Genomic DNA, 21,023 nt, shown 5'->3' on the forward strand with positions numbered 1-21,023 from the left:
AGCTGGCTGCTCCGCTGCGGTTAAACAAATGTGTGGCCAGGATGGAGTTCCAGAGAACTCTGGAAGAGCTAAATCTAAATATGGTTTAATATACAGCATTATAACACAATGTTGCATTTTGTTCACTCCCCGAGTTGTAAATATTTCATATTCATATTTTAGTAGTCACGCACTCTAAACACTAACCATCTGGTGTGGGTCCTTGCGAGTCCCTCACCAGAGTTTATAGCCAAAGCTCACGTCGACGTGTTTACCACTTCTTCCCATCTGCATATCGGGTCATCTGCGGGTCTGATAATAAATAGGACGTCTGCTTTTCTGCTTCCACTTCCATTTTTGACATATTCATATTCCGTAACGAAAACAAGAATGTTGGATTTTATAGCGTTTGGCTGATTTGCTGCACTGTACGCCTGGAAAAATCACTGAACTTAAAAAATTTAAGAGGCCACCCGTATTAAAAACCCTGCATTAAATAAAATAAATTTAGTAATTTATTTACTGAAGAAAATAAAATTCTAATTCAAACGTACAACTGATTACTTTTGGCATTGGAAAAAAATATATTGTAACATATGAATATTTGGCAGTTATATGTATTGTAATTCATTCAATTCAATTCAATTCAAATGGGCTTTATTAGCATGACTGTTTTAAAAAAAACAATGTTGCCAAAGCACACAAATATCAATGAATTATTTTTTAATAATAATATTCAAGTAATTATTTTTAGCGGTTCTTAGTGATATTTAGCAATGTTTAGATTGTTGATACGATTTTTGAAATATATAAAAATATATATTAAATATAGATACTCTCTCTCTTTTCTTCCTTTTTCATATTTTGCATTTATGTTGTGACCTTTTTTTAAACTGTTGTCAGTAGTGGTCTGTACCTACCAAAAGTGCTCAAATAAAACAAGGAAAAGCAGTGAACTGATTGTATTAATTTTAGCATTTTAGCAGCTGCTCTGTTAATCTGATGAATGTGTCTGGCAGAAATCTTCCTCATTTTGCCTTCATCTGCATGAACCCGTCTGTGCTCTGAATCAGCCACAAATCTCTTCACAGTACGATGATCACACTGCATTATTTCACACTTTCCGGCAGCAGAGATATCCTTCTTCTTCTTTCTCATATTGCTTGAAACCTGTGGCCTGCTTAATAATAGTGTCATGACTTTATATAATTATACTGACTTGTCATTTGCATCGACCATTTAGGAAAATCTGTGAAAATTATAATTTGCATAATAATTGGGAACACGTAGTGTAGTTTTTTAGTGTAGCCTTATTATTGAGTTTTATTGACATTTTTTAGCCTGTATTTTAGTCAATAAAATAGCTAATTTAATAAATCTAGCTGTATGTAAAGAAATGCTGTACAGTTTTTGGGTGTTTAATTGTTAAAATGAAAATAGTTTTATGTCGTTTCAATCAATATTTGTTCAATAAATGTTGTATTAGAATAGTATCTGTTTGGTGACCATTGCTTTTTTTATAAATAGCCATAAAATATGCCATATTTTAGTTTTATGTGTTTCCTGATAAACCTGAAAAAAAAAGTTATATAAAATATAAATTATTTTAGGAAGGTGTTGATATATTAGTGGCATTCAATTATTTTTAGATTACAATATCTTTGTTTAGCGCAATATATTTTGCGACAATATATCATCAATTAAAAAACAGTCATCATAACAGTCCTAAATGTATATGTTTCCTAATGAACCCCCAAAAAAAACAATGTTATATTAAAAAATATGAATTATTTTAGGAAGGTGCCGATATATTAGTAGCATTAAATTGTTTTTCAAATTACGATAAATCGTTTACCGCAATAAATCCTGGGACAATATATCATCAATTAAAAAACAGTCATCATGACAGTCCTAAATGTATGTATTTTCTGATAAACCAGAAAATAAATGTTATATAAAATAGAGATTATTTTAGGAAGGGGTTGATATTACAATAAAATTGTTTATTGCAATAAATCCTGGGACCATATATTTATATATGTGTTTCCTGATAAACCTGAAAATTTATTTAGGAAGGTGTTGATATATTAGTGGCATTAAATTATTTTTAAATTACAATAAAATCATTTAGCGCTATAAATCCTGGCACAATATATATCGTCAATTAGAAAATAGTAATCATGACAGTTCTAAATATATGTGTTTCCTGATAAACCTAAAAAAACAATGTTATATAAAATCTAAATTATTTTAGGAAGGTGTCAATATATTAGTGGCATTAAATCATTTTTAAATTGCAATAAAATGATTTAGCACAATAATTCCTGGCACAATATATTTTGTCAATTAAAAACAGTTATTATGACAGTTCTAAATATATGTGTTTCCTGATAAACCTAAAAATATATATATATATATAAATTCTAAATTATTTTAGGAATGTGTTGATATATTAGTGGCATTAAATTATTTTTAAATTACAACAAAATCGTTTATCGCAATAAATCCTGGGACAATATTTCGTCAATATATTTTTTTTTTTAGTTATCATGACAGTTCAAAATGTATGTGTTTCCTGATAAACCTGACATTTTTAAAATAAAAAAACAGAGATTATATTACAATAAATTTGTAATATATATTGGGACAATATATCGTAAATTAAAAATTGTTAAAAAATTATTATAAATAAGGTTATCAAAACAGTCCTCAAATGTATTTGTTTAGACACTTTTGCTGGGAATGATCTTGGTGATACGATGAGCCCTGTCTGTTAGAAAATCACCAGTTTCACGGTGATAAAGATCACCAGTTGGCCACGATCATGCTGTCTCAACACTGAAACAATAGCAGGAAGTGTCCTTGACAGGTCCGTGCCCTCTTTACTGGAGTGTCGTGTCGCTTTTTCTGTTTTTTCACTGATTTTTTCTCACATATTGCACACATGCTTCTGCTCTGAGGACACCAGCTAGAAAAAGAAGCCCTTTTTCCACTGGCCTGGATTAATATCAGGGAATTAATAACAGATGGAGATGATCACAGAAATGAGATCATCCCCTATACATAACTTTTCACTTCTCAGATGTCAGGATCATCTCAGCAGTGACAGTGAAGGCAGCCAGGCTGTTAGGACTGCGCGATAGTTACATTATCGATATATTGTACAATATATGGACACACTTATCAATGTATTAACAATAGAATGTCTCAACTAATTAATAAATAACTATGTAAAATACTTAAAGCATTAAAATTTATTATAGTTTAATAATCTTAAATAGTGTCAGCTAATTTATAGCCCTTATGGTAAAGTGTTACCATTTAACTTACAAAGGAGAGTAGCTCATTAATGTGCTACTCAGCTTTATATACATATATATCCCCCATCACTAGTGATGCCTCAACATGAGGAGGGTGAAGACCAGCACACTCCTCCTCCGATACATATGAAGTCAAACTCCGCCTCTTTTCCATCTGTTGCTGATGCAGCATTGCCGAGTAGCATCACAGTGAGCTCGGAGGAAAGCGCAGCGACTCGGTTCTGATACATCAGCTCACAGACGCAGCCTTGTGCTGATCCAAATCACCCTTTGGTGTGATGAGAGAAAAGAGAGAGCAAGTCCTCTCTCTGGGCTCTCTCGGGGCTCTGGCAGCTGATGGCAAGCTGCATGACTGGGAGTCGAACTAGCAATCTCCCGATCATAATGGCTGCACCTTAGTCTGCTGGACCATCCAGAGCCCTGTATGTCAATTTTGACTTAAATTATAATTTTAAATTAAATCAGAGTTACTGTACAAATAGATGGCTACAATGCTAGTTATAGGGGTATAGCATTACCCATGAAAGAAATCACTAGTTAATCTTAATTTTTACAGTATTTTTCTTTACCTAGTTGAGTAGTTCTTGCCATAATATGGATTAAAACATTACTCTATAAAAAAAAGGCTATTCACTCTATAGCAACTCTACCTCTTCACAACTTTGCAACTGATGCTCTAAAACACTTTATTAAGAGGCAAGAAATTCAAGTAATTAACTCTTGATAAGCTCAGCATAGCGGTTAACTGTTTAAAAACTAAATAATTCCATATTTTTTTTTATCATAGTTTGGATGACTATAGTATTAATCTACAATGCAGTATATTTAAAAATAATGGAGAAAAAAAACACTGAATATTTTGACTGTACTGTACAAAAATATGTACATCCAAGACTTAAGTAAGTAAGTAAGAAGTATACAGGACATTCAATCCCATGTGCGTTTTGACATACCAGCTAGAATGGGGGTGTTGGGTTAACGAGCAGGAAAGCACGCTTTTTCAACCTTGGGTGCCCCCTGAAAAAAAGCTGAAAAAAAAAAGCAGATCAGGACTTCTTGGATATGTTGACACTGTTATGATGTGCAAAACAAGATCCATGGCTACCATTGTCAAACAGTGGAACGGGCTGCCTGGGAGAGCTGGGGAAAGCCTCTCTGTTTGTTATACTTGGCCCAGGCTTCCCCTTGGCCTTGCGCCCTTCGATTCTGCGAGGGGAACCCGCGAGAGGATTAGCTTTTTTTCCACCGGCCCGCGCTCCTGCCAACCCACTCTGGCACACGGAATTCCTATTCGCAGCTGCCGCGCTCCTCCAGAAAACCGAGCCGATCTCCGCGAGATAGCGATTGGGTGGGAGTCCTCAGGAAAAGGAAGGGGCCATGTTGGACGGAAAAAATGAAGCAGACGAGAAAAAAAGAAGAAAAAAAAAAAGTGGCCGGAGGTGGAATTTCTTCTGGATGGGCCTAACAGGGTTTCCCTCGGTAAACAGCAACGGGGCCGCTGTTGCCACATTATTAGAGAGTTACTATGAGCGCGGAGCCCCAGACCCCGACTGTTTGATGTTTTCATTACGAGGTGTTGGTCAGAGAGCTCCTACCAGGCACTTCACGAATTTAATGCATTTCTGCTGTTCAACACGCTTTCATGTCCAAGTGGATCTGGTAGCACTATTAGAGTTTTAACACCGCTCTGGAAATCTCATAAAGCCTCTAATTGGGGAATTCCCTCATTGAGTGGTTGTGTGCTTTTTAAAAGGGGGCTGTAAGATGCTGGATGCTGAGGAATTTCTGCAAAAGCTTCCACCCTTTAGTAGGCCTAGAGTGGTCCTGTGTATTGATCATGCATAGAACCCGGCGATAACGCTGCATTTACATTGCTTCATCACGTCAACGCACTTGAATGCAATGCCCCCCTCCAACTGGTTGCATGTTGACATTATAAAGGCGTTTCCTGCAACGTCAAATTGATGCCTCATTTACACTACACGATTTTGGGACAGTTTTTCAGTCCCAGTTTCTCAGTCGCGTAGTGTGAACAACTGAAAGACGCTCGCCGATCTGTCGCAGACGCCTTGCAAATATTCAAATAACATGTTTAATATCTGACTCAGTTGGCGACTAGGAGTCAGGAGCAGCGGCTACCATGCGTCCAAAACACACCGTAGCTGTTTATGAAGAGTCTGACCACTTTATGTTCCCCCTGTTATACTGCACGACTATGTCTGATCTAGCAGTATCAGTAACATCATTCTGATATCAAACGTTGATATCGATTAATTCATCTCAGAAAACAGTTAGCATCCAAGCTAACAACCTCCAATCCTTACTGCTGAGTTCTACTGTTAGCTAACATTAAGCCGCTAGCTGCTATCCGATGTCCTGAGGTCAATAACTGACAAGACTTTATTGATCTATAGCCATAATCCATAAATCCATAAATCCATTACATAAATCACATCAAACCCCAGAACCTACTTATCTAATAAACCAGCCGCTACTATTTATTTATGTACTCAATCAGAAGACGAGCCACTGAGGTCACTAAGTACAGGAAGAGTGAGAATTGAAAAATCAAAAAAAAAAAAAAAAAAAAAATTCCCATATGTCTGTCAGTGCGGAGGTGTCAAGCTACGGGTCCGCCCACAAACATCTCACTATTTGATGTCTCCAAAGCCTTCACACACATTCACTTTTCGTATGAGTCAACCGGTGCGCCTTTCTCATCAATCTCTTCGTTCGCGGCTTCGCTGAGGACCATGCCGGTTTCAGTGGTTGCCTCTGATATGAAACTTCTGCAGAAGATGTGTTGTTACGCATTTCACTATGAGCAAACTAGTGTGCCTGGGTGAAAAAAAAAAAAAAAAAAAAAAAAAAAATATATATATATATATATATATGCCTAATTGTACTTAAAACATATTGAGAACAGATTTTTGCTGCTCTTGTACTAAAAATACATTAAAAGTACATTAATTTTATGCTTTAATCACATTTTTGAATGTTTTAAAATTAGATCATACCTTCAAAAAAGTACAATATAGTGTATTTATTTTAAAAAAATAGACTACTATGAAGCACACGTTTAGTTTAACGTAATTCATTCTAGTTCTAAAATGCTTATTTCTAAATATACTTGTGTAAATGTACATTTTCTGCAAAGTGTGTTACAATGTATCATTATTTTTTTGAAAATAAATTAAATCACTAGATTTATTCAATTTGAAGTACATTTGTAACACTCTACAAGTTGTACTACAGCATATTAAATTATATATTTTTTTACTTAACAAAGTATACTAGAGGTGTACTTACAGGGACTTACAAAAGACAAAAAAAAAGAAGCATGTACTTAGTACGTTTTACTCTGTAAATGTAAATAGATCACATATATTTAACATCAATTCTTAGCACATTTTAAATATACATGGTGTATAATAAATAGTCATACTCATCAAATGTATTATAATATTACTGTAAGCATATTTAAAATATGGGGTTACATACATGAATTAGTTTATCTTTATGTTTTAATGTTACTATAAAGTATATTTAAAATAATTGTTTTTTTTTAATACAGTTAAGAACACTTAGCTTAGTAACAATTTAAGTAAGACTTTTGTACTATTTTTATACTGTAATTAAAGTATAATAATAATAAAAGAAAATCTCTTTAAATATATACTGATTAATAATTAATAATGTGGCTACAAGAACACTTTATTGCACTATAGCTTTATAATAATGCTTAGTATACTTTTTTTCACTAGGGTGTTGTAGTGTTTAAAAAACACGATTTGCTGAACTACCGTAACATCAAACTAACTTTTTTTTTTTCCCTTTGGTGTAAAAACCCTTTGGTGTTTCCATTTCTCTCTTCACAAAGAGAAAGCTCGTAAACCAGAGACATCTTATTGTAAACTCTCGCGCTTTGGCAAGAAGTTAAAGCGGAATAGGAATAGGCGCACGGTGCCTGCTAACCACGCAATCAAGCACGTTTGATATAAACCGATCTTCCTTCAGCCACAAACAACTGATTTCGGTCCAGATCCGTCCTCCCTTTCATCAGGGTTTATCCATGACATAAACAGAAATGGGCTGGATACAGTTGCGGGGGTATTAAACAGGCCTGGCTCCTTGCGCTCACAGTTCCACAGTCCTCAAACCCGTTCCAGACTGCAGCCGAACCCCAAGGCAACGGAGAGGTGAAGTTCTTCCAGATGGAGAGCTGGGGAATAATTTAGATAGAGCACGTTAGGTGTGCACATTAGTTACAGGTCACTTGCAGCCGTCAAGAACGGGTATGTTCACTAAAACATACAGGTGTTGGACAACGAAACTGAAACACCTGGTTTTAGACCACAATAATTTATTTTTCGACAAACAGTTCTGGTGGAAAACGTGGTTTTATGTTTTTTGGATTCAACAATCTGGGTTAGCACCAGAAAAGCCCTTTCAGACAGCTTCCTCTTACAGCGTCCACAGTTAATCCTGTTGGATGTGGTTCGTCCTTCTTGGTGGTATCTCGCTGACATTACCCTGCATACCGTGGCTCTTGATGCATCACAAAGACTTGCTCAAAGTCTTGGTCACAGATGCGGCAGCAAGACGTGCACCAACAATTTGTCCTCTTTTGAACTCTGGTATGTCACTTATAATGTTGTGTGCATTTCAATATTTTGAGCAAATAAAAAATATAGATAACTGGTAACTAGAAGTAAGATTATGTAGTTTTATATTTTAAAGTACCAGTCAATATTTAGACACACCTTGATATCCAATGTTTCCTAAAATCCTCTTAATACTCTCAATACTGTCTTGGTCTTTCTTTCCCAGGCCAGTCCTGATGAGAGCCAGTTTCATCCAAACGTCTTTGATGGTCTTTGCGACTGCACTTAGAATTTCTTGATTTTTTTTTATATTGACTGACCTTCATTTTTTAAAGTTGTTTTTCTTTACTTAGTTGAGTAGTTCTTGCCATGATATGGATTAAAATATTACTAATTGTTAAAAGCATAAGAGTAAAAATTTAATTAATCAAAGCAAATTGTGCAATTCATTTGTACATTAAACAGTTTTTTAAATCATTTTAAAATGTTCTGCATTGTAGATTAATATTAAACTCATCTAAATTATAAAGAAAACATTTAGCAAACAAAAAAGTGTTAAACAAACCAGCTTAGCACTTCCTGGCTGGATTTTCTGGCACCTGGAATTCAGGCTTTCAGTTAACAGCTGTGCTGAACTCGTCAAGAGTTAATTACTTGAATGTCTTGCCTCTTAATGTGTTTGAGAGCATCAGTTGTGTTGTGTAATTCATATTATAGCAAGAATTACTCAACTATGTAAAGAAAAGAATGACTTTAAGAAATGAAGGTCAGTCAATCTAAATATATATATATATATATCAAGAACTTTTAAAAGTATCCTCAAGTGCAGTCACCACAAAGACCATCAAAAACGCAATGATAAAACTGGCACTCATCGGGACTGCCCCAGGAATAAAAGACCAAGAGTTTCCTCTGTTGTACAGGATAAGTTCACCAGAGTTTTTAGCATCTGCAAGTTAACAGCTCCCAGATAAGAGCACCTAAATGCTTTTTTAAACGTTTTTAAGTTACTACATAATTCCTTATGTGTTCCTTCATCGTCTGGGTGACGTTACTGTTAATTCAGAATTACCGTTGACTTATACTGTACATATAATGAAAGCACAACATACAAATGTTGTAAAAAAAAACCCTATGCATCTACTAATCCAGACACTGATCAGTCTGAGATCAGCTCATCATCAGGTAACATTCGCAGCCCAGTTTTGACAGCAGCTTTAAAACAGCCGGGGTGAAATGCGTGGAATGCTGCTGGTGGAGAAGCGATCTCAGTGGCTCTCTTTACTTTCTCTGCTTGGTCTCTAGGATTGGTTGCTGGGGAAGAGGGCCTTGTGGCCAGGCTGTGGTTTACTTTCTTCCGGTCTGTTTCTGCAACTTCTCTGTGGCTTATTTCTCTGCTCAGGGTCACTCGTGCCCCCCCCACACACTCGTGCACATGCACTTTTACTTTCTCTAATCTTGAAAAGAAGAAGTGCAGACATGCTGTTCTAGCTTTTTTTTTTTACTCTGTTGGCTACCCACCAATGAACTACACATACAAACACACAAACACACACACACACAGCTTGTGGCCCAAGTGGCCCAAATCTGAGCGTTTACATCATGTGTGACAATGATGTGTTGTTTGTATGTGTGATAGTGTGAACAGCACACAAAAAAACACAAAAATTGAATCTGATATTTAAAAATCTGTAATACTGTTTTAAGTCACTATGGTTCATTATGTGCTGTTGAAACTCAAATGATACATTTCTGATTTAGAGCTTAGATCGGGCCCAAAAAATCCAGCCCGACCCAACCCGAGCCCATGCACGGGCTGCCCGAGCCCAACCCGCCCCGACCCAACTTTTTTTGGGCCCGAGTGCAATTTAAAGAAGACATTTTTTTGAGGACGTAAAGCGTTAAAATTGAACTGTTTGAATGAGTAAAATCTGTTCAGAATGATGTTAATTAACATTGCAACACTAAAGAAGCATAGACCTATTATTTATTATTTAGAAAAAAATGTTTATTAAGAACCGATTTGCCCATGTACTCTAATATACAGAAATTAACAATGTTTAAGAATATAAAACACTAGTACAAGGGAAAATGGATGACAGCAGTGGTGAGATAACATGCAACACTTTAATGGGATTAATCACAACAGACTTCTGTTCATGTTCACCACACTGCAATAATCATGTCTTACATTGTGGCTGTTGAGCTTGTGCACATTGTGATTGTGATATTTAAACTATATACAGCTCAAGAAAAAAATTAAGAGACCACTTCAGTTTCTGAATCAGTTTCTCTGATTTTGCTATTTATAGGTTTATGTTTGAGTAAAATTAACATTGTTGTTTTATTATGTAAACTACAGACAACATTTCTCTCAAATTCCAAAAAAAAACTAGTTCATATTCACAAAGTTTCAGGAGTTCAGTAATCAATATTTAGTGGAATAACTCTGTTTTTTAAACACGGTTTTCATGCATCTTGGCATCATGTTCTCCTCCACCAGTCTTACACACTGCTTTTGGATAACTTTATGCTGCTTTACTCCTGGTGCAAACATTCAAGTAGTTCAGTATGGTTTGATCATTGGCTTGTGATCATCCATCTTCCTCTTGATTACATTCCAGAAGTTTTCAATTTGGTAAAATCAAAGAAACTCATCATTTTTAAGTGCTCTCTTATTTTTTTTTTCCAGAGCTGTTTTAGAACGTAGCCATAGGTACAGGCTCTCCACCCTTGCTTAGTAAACAAGTGTTCCCATTGGTTCTCCCCTCTCAAGCCAGACAGTCAACTACTGTACAGGTCAGTCAGCCCCGCCCCTCCTCTGCCAGCTTCCAGTGCCTGAGGCACGCCAGCCGTTCACGCCCCCCCCCCGCAGCCCCTCTGTGCCGCACGCTGGTGAGCTACGTGCTATAGCCGCCTTGGCTTTTCCCCACCCTCCTCGTTACACACTGGAAAATCCTGTGGCTCTGGTCACAGGCATGAAAACTTTCTTTTCAGCTGTGAGCCGAGAGAGGGAAATTCATTGGCTGCTTGTATAAACAGGTATATGAAAGCTGTGGCAACAGCAGGGCCTTATGTTTAGATTCACTGTCCACAGTTTAGCACTGCTGCTGCTTTAATTCCCCTCCACATCTGCTGGATATAAAACGCAGCGGGGAAACAGATGCCACCCCGGCATGTAGAATCAGTGGCAACCAACTAATAAAGTTAAATTCTGCATGATTTAAAATTATATTTTAACCCTTTAAATATGGTGAACAAGAATGGTAAAACGGATGAACTTTATTTCAGAAAAAGTTTTTGAAAAATTATCATTAATATATATATATATTTTTTTTTTTTGCTAAATCTTCAAGAAGAAAGAAAAAGTAGCATTTCAGAAAATAAATGTTGAAAAATATTTTTTTTAAAACGTACAAAACGCAAAGACAAAAAGATGTTGCACAAAAATATATATTTTTTGCCCTTGTCAAATTGTTTTTGCTTTTATAATTTTATAAAAAGAAATGTATTTTTTTTTGTTTTTATTTAAGAAAAAAAAACATTTTTCTGAAATGTAAGCCTGTTTTTTCTCATTTTGCCTCCTTTTTGTACCAGTCACACTAAGCAAAAAATTGCAAAGATTTCATCATTAATGATAATTTTTCTTATTTTAAACATTTTTTTTGTATTTTTTGTATCCACTTACGAAGCTTCTCAGTTCCTCAGTTTGGGGGGGAAAGTTCTAGACAAATCATTATAAGTCATTATTATTCAAAATATTCTTAAACATTAAAATGTAGTGATGTTTAATATTGTCTTAGCTAGTGTCAATTAATAACTAGTTAATAACTACTATCACCTAACCATTTAATAATGTATATTATTGCTGTAATTGCTTTTAATTGTGACCCCTATTATAAAACGTTGCCATTATTTTGCTTTAGAGGGCAAATCGTCAGAAAGGTGGTGGATGGTTTCAATGTTAAAGTGTCTTTAGTATTAAGTGAGGTGCGGTGGAAGTGAGGTGCGCCACTGACTGATTAAAACCCTGACAACAGCCAACAATCAGCCCCCAATCCTATCTCAGCGATGCAGGGTCTGCTGGTGTATCTTCATAGCGTGAACACACAGGTCAGTTTCCTCTGCTAAAACATGCAAAAGTGCAGTTGATTAGTTAATATGCCTTTTGTGCGTTTCGAGCTGCAAAAGGCAATTTTTTTGTGCCCTCACGATACCAAAGATACACCAACACATCCTAAATAAAGCTGTGCAATTGACTGGTGCAATAAATATCACTATAATATGACCCTTATAGTGTTGTACACTGTTCTGATTGCATAAAAAGTAAAAAAAAATCTCTTCTTTTATTCAGTTTTTATAAATTCTAGTATGTTTTTATACTATGACAGTTTTTGCAATATATTGCGATATGTGGATTCGTTGATTCATTTCTCAGTACACTTCCCTTTGTGTCCTTTGTGGGTAAATGTTAAAAAGGGAGAGTAGACGAAGACTGAGCTCACCCACACATTCCTAAAACACGGCACCCTGTTCATCAAAACGGGCTTTCGTTATTGCTCATACGGTTTGTGATTGGTTGGTCGAGTTGGTTGTTTACCACTGTGGCACCCTTTTTTAAAAGCTTTTTCATTTTTCATATTTCATTAAAAAGCAGTTGATACAAGTCTTGTTGCAGCTTTGTTTCTAAGTAGTAAAACACATCATTATTTATCTTACATGAAATATTCAAATTCACTATCAATAATTAATCTGATTCTTTTGACGCCCCTCACAAAATTCCACGTAAATACTGCACTGCTGCCGTTGGAAACCAGCAGTTTATTTTCTTAAGCAGTGAATGGGCACTAATGGATCTGTTATTCCCGTGTGCTGGGCCTTTTTGTCCCTTTTTTTGTCGGATCCTGCCGTTCAGAACTCAACCCGTGCCTCCATTGCTGCCCGACGTGTTGCAGTGCCAGGGTACAGTCTGGGCTTCCAGCCTAAAGCTGCCTCACACTGAAAAAAACACCACGCCACTCAGGAGGACAGAGGATGTGGCCCGTCAGGCTGGATGGCATTCTTTCTAAACCCACACTACTGTGAGAAGGAACAGCAAAGTTAAAATTCACCCACTCAGGAGCTCCTGGAACTAGCTCTGAGGTTTAGAGAACTATGCAGGAGCTACTCAACCCTTGACATAGAAAGTTTTTTCAAGTTTTTCACACAAAAATATTTTTAATATGACCCATATCTGAAATCCGTGAAAAAAATCAGAAGAGTTACCATGCATGCCCAAAGAAAAAAACACCAGCGCTTCATGTGAAGTTTCGGTTTCATCCTCGCCAGAATCGCAAGAGCCACAAATTAATTTAAGCTGCATCCATTTCTTAAAAAAAAAAACAGAGCATTTTTTTCAAATCAGATTGTTTGAATGGGCTCAAATATAAATTACAAAAAAAAAAATTAAGATTTAGTCTGTTTTTTTTGCCATTTACACTACCACTCAAATGATATAAAATATCAGACTTACGCCACTTTTACCTGCTATTAAATACAGTTTATCTTGTGTTCAGTTCATCCATCTGAGAGGCATGCATGGAAAACTACTTAACTACTTAAAACCATAGGATAGCTACAATATTAAGCTGTACTTTTATGGATTTTATCAAGTGAATGGTTAACCAATGCCTTCTAAAGTTACCCATCTCAAAACCCACATGACCGGGTATAAAAAGAGAATATTCTAGAGAGAATGCTGTTCATTAATGTAAAATTGCTCAGAATGTTAATATCCTGTATTCACCTACTGTCCATCTTGACTCTACAAGACCTTTTCTGGGTGTCCTGTTTGGTTCTGGCACAAAAACGTTACAAGCAGATGGTGGTGGTGGTCTGGAATTGATGTGTTTATGTTAATATCTGGTGTGGTGGGAAATACAGGTGCGCCACTGGCTGATTAAAACCCTGACAACAGTCAACAGTCAGCCACCCAATCCTTTCTTATCCATGCACGGGCGCTTATTTTATGTTATGCCCAAAAAACACACCCATCATTAATTAAGATATTTTTTGTGCCTCACGATACCAAAGACTCACTGACACGCCCTAAAGATTGCTAAAATAGGGCCCTTGGTGTTTTTTCCTGTTGTAGCACACCCAGTTATCAGTTAGATCACTAATTGGATCCTGCTTTGAACACATCACTATCAAGAACTGACTGTTCGCTTGCTGCCTAATATACCCACCTTTTGACTGATGAAATTGTATATTATTATGAAGACAATCAGTGTTTCTTACTTCATCTGTGAGTGGCTACTTTACTACTTTAGCTTTAAAGCATCAAATTAAACGTAGCTTATTGCACACAAAACATTTAGATGCAGTAAGTTAAATCATGGTGACCGCAGTGATGAAGTAATAGTGTAGTAGCGATCAGGCAGTCGTTCTCATGTCGGCTACATCAGGTCAGAAGTTTAGAGGACTGGAGCCGAGTTTCTCAGGTGGTGGGTCTCCCTCCTGTGTGTTATGATAATGTAAACAGCCCCACACACCTTGATGCTATTCTTAGCGCGTAGCGGCTGTAAAAGTTTCCATTTGTGCCCCCCCTCAAGGTTAGCGCAGTCAGAAGAAGAACAGGAAATGAGCGCCAGCACAGAGAGCCTGCACTCCACACGCTTTACACGCTAAGGCAATGAGTAAATGAATGTAATGTTGTAAAGATAGTAGTAGTAGTACGCCCTCTAGTGTTCAGTTTATATCAGTGCAATTTCTTCTGTCTATTATGATTGTATCACAGTATCAGTGAAAATGTTTTCCCCACATAACTGTAAATGAATACTGAAAGGAACACATAATGAATCATGTAGTAAAAATATTAAAAATGTTAAACAAACCAAAATACTCTCTGGCGGTCCTGATGAGAGCCAGTTTCATCATAATATCTTCAATCTTCGTGACTACACTTGAGAATACTTTCTTTAGGTTTCAGTTCATTACATTTTTTTTTTAGATTGACTGACCTTCATTTATTAAAGTATGTTTTCTTTACTTAGTTGAGTAATTCCCGCCATAATATATATGGATTAAAACATATATAGGTCTATTCACTGTATCAATGTATAGCAATCGCTTTCTCTCAAACACATTAAGAGGACAAGAAATTCAAGTTCAGCACAGTTGAAGTATATTGTTGATACGATAAGAAAATGTCTCATTTATTAGGATTAAAAAAAAATCAATATATTATCCAGCTCTAGTTGGAAATTTGTGATGTTTGTTAATTTACTGGTTCTCACTGTTAATTTAGCCATTAATACATGTTGATCTGTAAATTACATTTTTATTTTTTTTTATATCCAACTTGTGGATATGCAGCCCTATATATTTACATAAGCATTATTTGTGTTCATAATAATTTAAAATCAATTCAAATAAAATATTTCCTTTTAATTCAGCAGGTCTCGCCACTGGGTAGTGGTGGGGTGACTAAAGAAATGCTAAACTAAGTAAACAAAACTGTAATTATAAAAAAACCCATTTTCTTTTAAATTCAAACATGTTTCAACTGCATGTCTTCTTATCTGAGTAAAGTGCTTCTTTCCAGATTTCCAGATTTCTATTAAGGCTTAGCATTAGCTGCTAACTACAGCGCTAGCGGGACGTAAATGCCACTCACCCCTACTGAGAAACCTTGAGTGTTCCCATGCAGCTTGTTTTAACATGGTAAATGCGCAGACTACAGTCCGATAAAGAGCTAGCGCTTAGCGCGGTTAGCAGCTAGTGTTAATACTGCTAAACTACTGAAACTCCTGTGTAACACTGTACTTCAGCGGAGTGGCTTTACTGCTCCTTAATACCTGACTGATATAATTCATACATAAGGTGCACCAAATTTTGAGGAAAATGTAAGGATTTTAAGCGCGCCTTATAGTGTGATATTTTTTGAAACTATCCAAATCTCTACAAGTAGACCTAGCTCTCTTCAAGATGGACAAAGCAATGACAAAGCAGATCTTAACTGAGTTGTATTTCCTTTATGTCGTCTTAAAAATACCTGCAGTGGGTCTCAAAAGCATTGACTACTGTAAATGCCATGATGTGGAGTGTGTTTCTGCCTCTTTCATGCTCTAAACGACTCCCTCTCTTCTCTTCTTTTCTCTTTCTCTAGTAAATGAGATCATAAGGAAGGATCTGACGGGCGTGCACAGCAGAGGACAGACATAAAGAGAAAGAATGCAGCAGGAAGTACGTGGGAATTCTTCTTCTTCTTCTTCTTTTTCGGCGACCGGTCCTTCCTCTGGGTCATCTTGCAGTTTTACAGACACCACCAGCACCACCAGCCTCCACTGAACCGCGAGGAGGACGGCAGTGATAATCCACGCTCCTGTTCAGCTGTTCTAGCTGCACTTTCTGACCTACAGACTCTTTCGAACGCCAAACGGATCATTCCTCACAGCCTCACAACCAAAACTCATCTGAACCAGCCGTTTGGACACCAGTTTGTTGAGGTTTAAACACTCCAGCAGTTTAAAAAGCCAAAATCCAGCCCTGACCGGTGGTGAAATGTGGCCAGGGATGACCTCATATGTCATTGTGTCAGTGGCTTATGTTCTCCAAGCCTCTCAAACAGTTTAGATTGGATAAAATGAGCTAAAATGAGCTATTTTCTTCTACTCTGAAAAATTATTTCATTTTTTTTCACAGCCCTCTGGCTCACGTTAGTAAACTATTTCTGAAGTGTGTCTGGAACAATTGCTTCACCCCGCATGGCTTTGTGTGTAGATCAGTGGTGTCGGCATCACTCACTTACTTTTGATGCTCAAATAGAAGATTTAAATATAAAATTAATAAATGTAAAATTGGCATTCGCTAAGAGCCCTATATGTTTTGTAATTGCTTGTAATTAATTGCACTGTTTTTTACAGAGTTACAGAGAATCCTTAAACAAGCAAAGTGCGCTCTTCTTTTTCTTAATACCAGTGAATTATATTCACTTTTGTATATAGTTTCTCTGCAAAGTTTAATTTTTTTTATATTTTTACATATTATGTATATTTTATTCTATTCAGCATCTAGAGCTTGTGTTGTAGAGAATAGAGATAATGGAGTTTTTTTTAGCTTTTCCGTGCTCTGTAAATAATCAAACTATGACCATCATGTCAGCCTGAGTGCCTTTAGCTACCAAACTATGCTAAACTATACTAAACTGTACAGAATCTCAACAACTTTCCTTATCGAAAGAATGACTTTAAGACCCTGTTTACACCTGTTTATACCTATCTGAATTTAGGTAGCCAAATAAGTGTCCAGTTAATAAGACTGAAATCTGATTGCTGTCTGGGATTAAATATGCAAATTCACTTTATGCAAATTCACCAATTATTACTGGTGTTTCTGTTGTACCGGGACAGATTATTGTTGGTATATCGTGGCTCAAATGCATGTTAAATTGTTTTTTTTTTTTTCCTCAAAATTTTTTGTGAATTAAAAAAAAAAAAGCATAAATAGATAAATATTGCTTTTAACGCTAGGGTGAGGTTGGGTGAGGACTACCCTATACTGCCCTATACATTGCAATATTCATATATTAGATAATATATTACTCTACACTCTCCCACACCCCCCTGTACTCCCTTATACTCCCTATACTCCCCTATACACCAATATATTACCCTACACTCTCCTATACTCCCCTACACCACCCTTTAATCTCTGATACTCCACTATTTTATCCTACACTACCCTATATTCTCCTATACTGCCCTATACTACCCTACACTCCCCCATACTACCCTACACTTCCCTATACTACCCTACACTCCCCCATACTACCCTACACTTCCCTATACTACCCTACACTCCCCCATACTACCCTACACTTCCCTATACTACCCTATACTCTCCTATACTGCCCTATACTACCCTACATTTCCCTACAATCTCCTATACTCCTCTACAATATCCTATACCACCCTATATACTCTATAATCCCCTTTACTACCCTTCACTACTCTATACTCCCCTATACTATGTTACACTCCCCTGCACCACCCTTTAATCTCCTACACTCTGCAATTTTACCATATACTCCCCTATACTCCCCTACACTACCCTTCAGTACCCTTCTACTCCCCTATACTAACATATACTACCCTATACTCTCCTACACTGCCCTACACTACCCTTCACTACCCTGTACTCCCCTATACTAACATATACTACCCTACACTCCCCTATACTCTCCTATACTATCCTATACTGCCCAATACTACCCTTCATTTCCCTACAATCTCCTATACGCCTCTACATTACCCTATACTACCCTATATACTCTATAATCCCCTTTAATACCCTTCACTACTCTATACTCCCCTATACTATGTTACACTCCCCTACACCACCCTTTAATCTCCTATACTCTGCAATTTTACCCTACACTCCCATATACTCCCCCACACTACCCTTCACTACCCTGTAGTCCCCTATACTAACATATACAACCTTATACTCTCCTATACTGCCCTACGGTACCCTACATACTCCTATACTGCCTTTTTACTACCCTACATTTCCCTATAATCTCCTTTACTCCTCTACATTGCCCTATATACTCTATAATACCCTTTACTACCCTTCACTACCCTATACTCCCTATATACTCTATAATCCCCTTTAATACCCTTCACTACTCTATACTCCCCTATACTATGTTACACTCCCCTACACCACCCTTTAATCTCCTATACTCTGCAATTTTACCCTACACTCCCATATACTCCCCCACACTACCCTTCACTACCCTGTAGTCCCCTATACTAACATATACAACCTTATACTCTCCTATACTGCCCTACGGTACCCTACATACTCCTATACTGCCTTTTTACTACCCTACATTTCCCTATAATCTCCTTTACTCCTCTACATTGCCCTATATACTCTATAATACCCTTTACTACCCTTCACTACCCTATACTCCCTATACTTCCCTACGTTACCTATGATCTCCTATACTTCCCTACACTACTACTAGTACTAGCCTGTACTACTCTATACTCCCCTATAATACCTATAGTCCTGTGGATGGTCTAATCAACACTTAAAATTCTAAATCTGTGCCCTGCTCTGCCAGAACTGTCTGGTGTGTTTGTGCTCCCAGATGTGTGGTGAATGATGCCAGGATGTACAGAGATTTTAGCTCCCATTAAGGGGGCCACTGCTCATCCTGCCTGGTGCCCCCTTAACTGCAAACAATCACAGAAAGACTGTAAATGTCTTAAAATTTGATTCAGGCAGAGTTAAATATCTCCATTCAGCTTGTCCTAATAACCGTAGCCTATATCTATCTATAGTTAATTCCTGTTCTAACTTTTTTGCCATCCTTTTGGCCAGATTACTGTAACTGCACATACATTTTGTGAATTTCGGAAACCTGGCTTCAGACCACCTCCCTAAGTAGTTTAAGTGATTGGTATCTGCTTTAAATGAGTCTTGGTTATGTTTACACTTGCATTTTTGATGTGGTTTGGTCTAATCCAGATGTAATCCTGATACGTGTTCAGGTGTAAATGGGGTCTAATATTCTGCATTTTTTATAATATTCACATTGATTTATATTAGAGACTGTGAGGAGAAACTGCAAGAATTTGCACTAGAATTTCCCTGATGTAAATGTTTTTTTTTTTGTTTTTTTTTTTTAAGTTATATTGTAAGGATATTGTGCTTCATCTCAAAGCAAATTTTGCCATAACAGATATGATAATGACAAAGCCAAAAGTCATGGGATAGCGGATGACTTGGTAACACCCACGCTTATGTATAAGTTGCGAGGTTTTATTTAAAAGTGATGAAGAGTGATGCTAAACACTAGCCAGTGTGCTCATGGATACTTGTTTCTATCCCATTACTTTTGGCATGTCAGTGTATATTTCTTGGTGCATTCTAATTGTAATAATGATGTCGTCTAAGGACAATAAAAAAGGGATTTATTAAGCAAAGAATTTAAGCTTTGCTGATTATCTCTCGAGGGGATTGTCTCTAAGGGCACTTTTTTAATTAGTGGCACTTTTTTTTATTCAGATTTTATATGAGATGGTTTTGATAAGAGTCATGTAACAATATATGTGCCTTTACATAACAGCTAAATGACTTGTATTCTGGCCTTAATTGAATAAAATAATAATGCAATGTTTGTAATTAATAACTTTTAAAATATCCCAGCTCGTTATATATTTGTAAATGTATTAACTTGAGCCGTTTTTTTTTTGTTGTTGTTGTTGTGCATGGTGCTCTTAATATTGCGGCAATTCCCTGAATGTAAACCCATTTTTTATGTTGTATTAGTTGTGGTTTTCTCTATTCTTCTCTTTTTTTAAAACTGTAAATACATTGAGCTAAAAGTGTATAAAATACATGTGTTATCTTCTTAAAGAGTTACCTTATTAGAGTGTCGGTAACAAGTAGAGAGAAATATTTTTTATGAACTGAATCAGTTGCTTTTTTTTTTTTTTTGCTACTTACTGTCATGTAACCAAAGCTGTAGTAATATGAACTGCACACTGCATTTAACTTTTTATAATATTATTAATATAATAAAGATAATGCTGTTTTAAAAAAAAAAAGGTTTGCCAAAGAAAAAATATATCTTTTTTTTTATAAGGGATTCATGCAAGTTTGACTTAATCCAGCTTTGCAATGAATGTTTGGAAGCTTGTCAAAAACATGAGCAATAAATCTGACTGAAGAGCTGCTGTTTGTATTTTTACTGTATGTCTAAATGTTTTTGGACTATTTTCTGGTCTATTTTCATACACAAGGCGCATTGGATTATAAGCCACATTTTAAGAAAGACTATAAGGAACTTCTTTATAAGGAAATTCAGCAGGTCTCTCCGCTAGGTGGTGGTGGGAGGGTAGCTAACTAAGCGAAGTAAAGCTAAGCTAAGTAAACAAAACTGTACTTGGTAATTTTTAAGTCAAACGAGTGCTGGATGTTAATCTACACAGATTTCTTTTCTAAAAACTGTTTATTTGGGTGAGTAAAGCACTTTTGTTTATTTACAGTAAGCTTATAGATTCCCGAATTTCTCCAGCACTAAGGCTGGAGCATTAGCATTGGTGGCGAACCGCTAATGCTCCCC

At 36.4% G+C, this 21,023-nt stretch overlaps 2 protein-coding genes across 3 annotated transcripts in view; both read left to right on the plus strand.

Moving 5' to 3' along the window:
• The window catches only part of nfatc2a (nuclear factor of activated T cells 2a), a 56,012-nt gene extending 35,380 nt beyond the window's left edge, over positions 1-20,632 (plus strand). For both annotated transcript variants that reach the window (XM_022677216.2, XM_022677215.2), the window contains exon 10: positions 16,053-20,632. In XM_022677216.2, the coding sequence (XP_022532937.2) occupies positions 16,053-16,108 (56 nt within the window). In that variant the 3' untranslated portion in view covers positions 16,109-20,632. The remainder of the gene's footprint in view (positions 1-16,052) is intronic.
• Positions 1-21,023, plus strand: part of LOC103032624 (probable phospholipid-transporting ATPase IIA) — a 291,393-nt gene that overhangs the window by 111,154 nt on the left and 159,216 nt on the right. The window lies entirely within an intron of this gene.

This window comes from Astyanax mexicanus, chromosome 13 (assembly GCF_023375975.1).
Source record: "Astyanax mexicanus isolate ESR-SI-001 chromosome 13, AstMex3_surface, whole genome shotgun sequence".
NCBI classification, from domain to species: Eukaryota; Metazoa; Chordata; class Actinopteri; order Characiformes; family Acestrorhamphidae; genus Astyanax; species Astyanax mexicanus.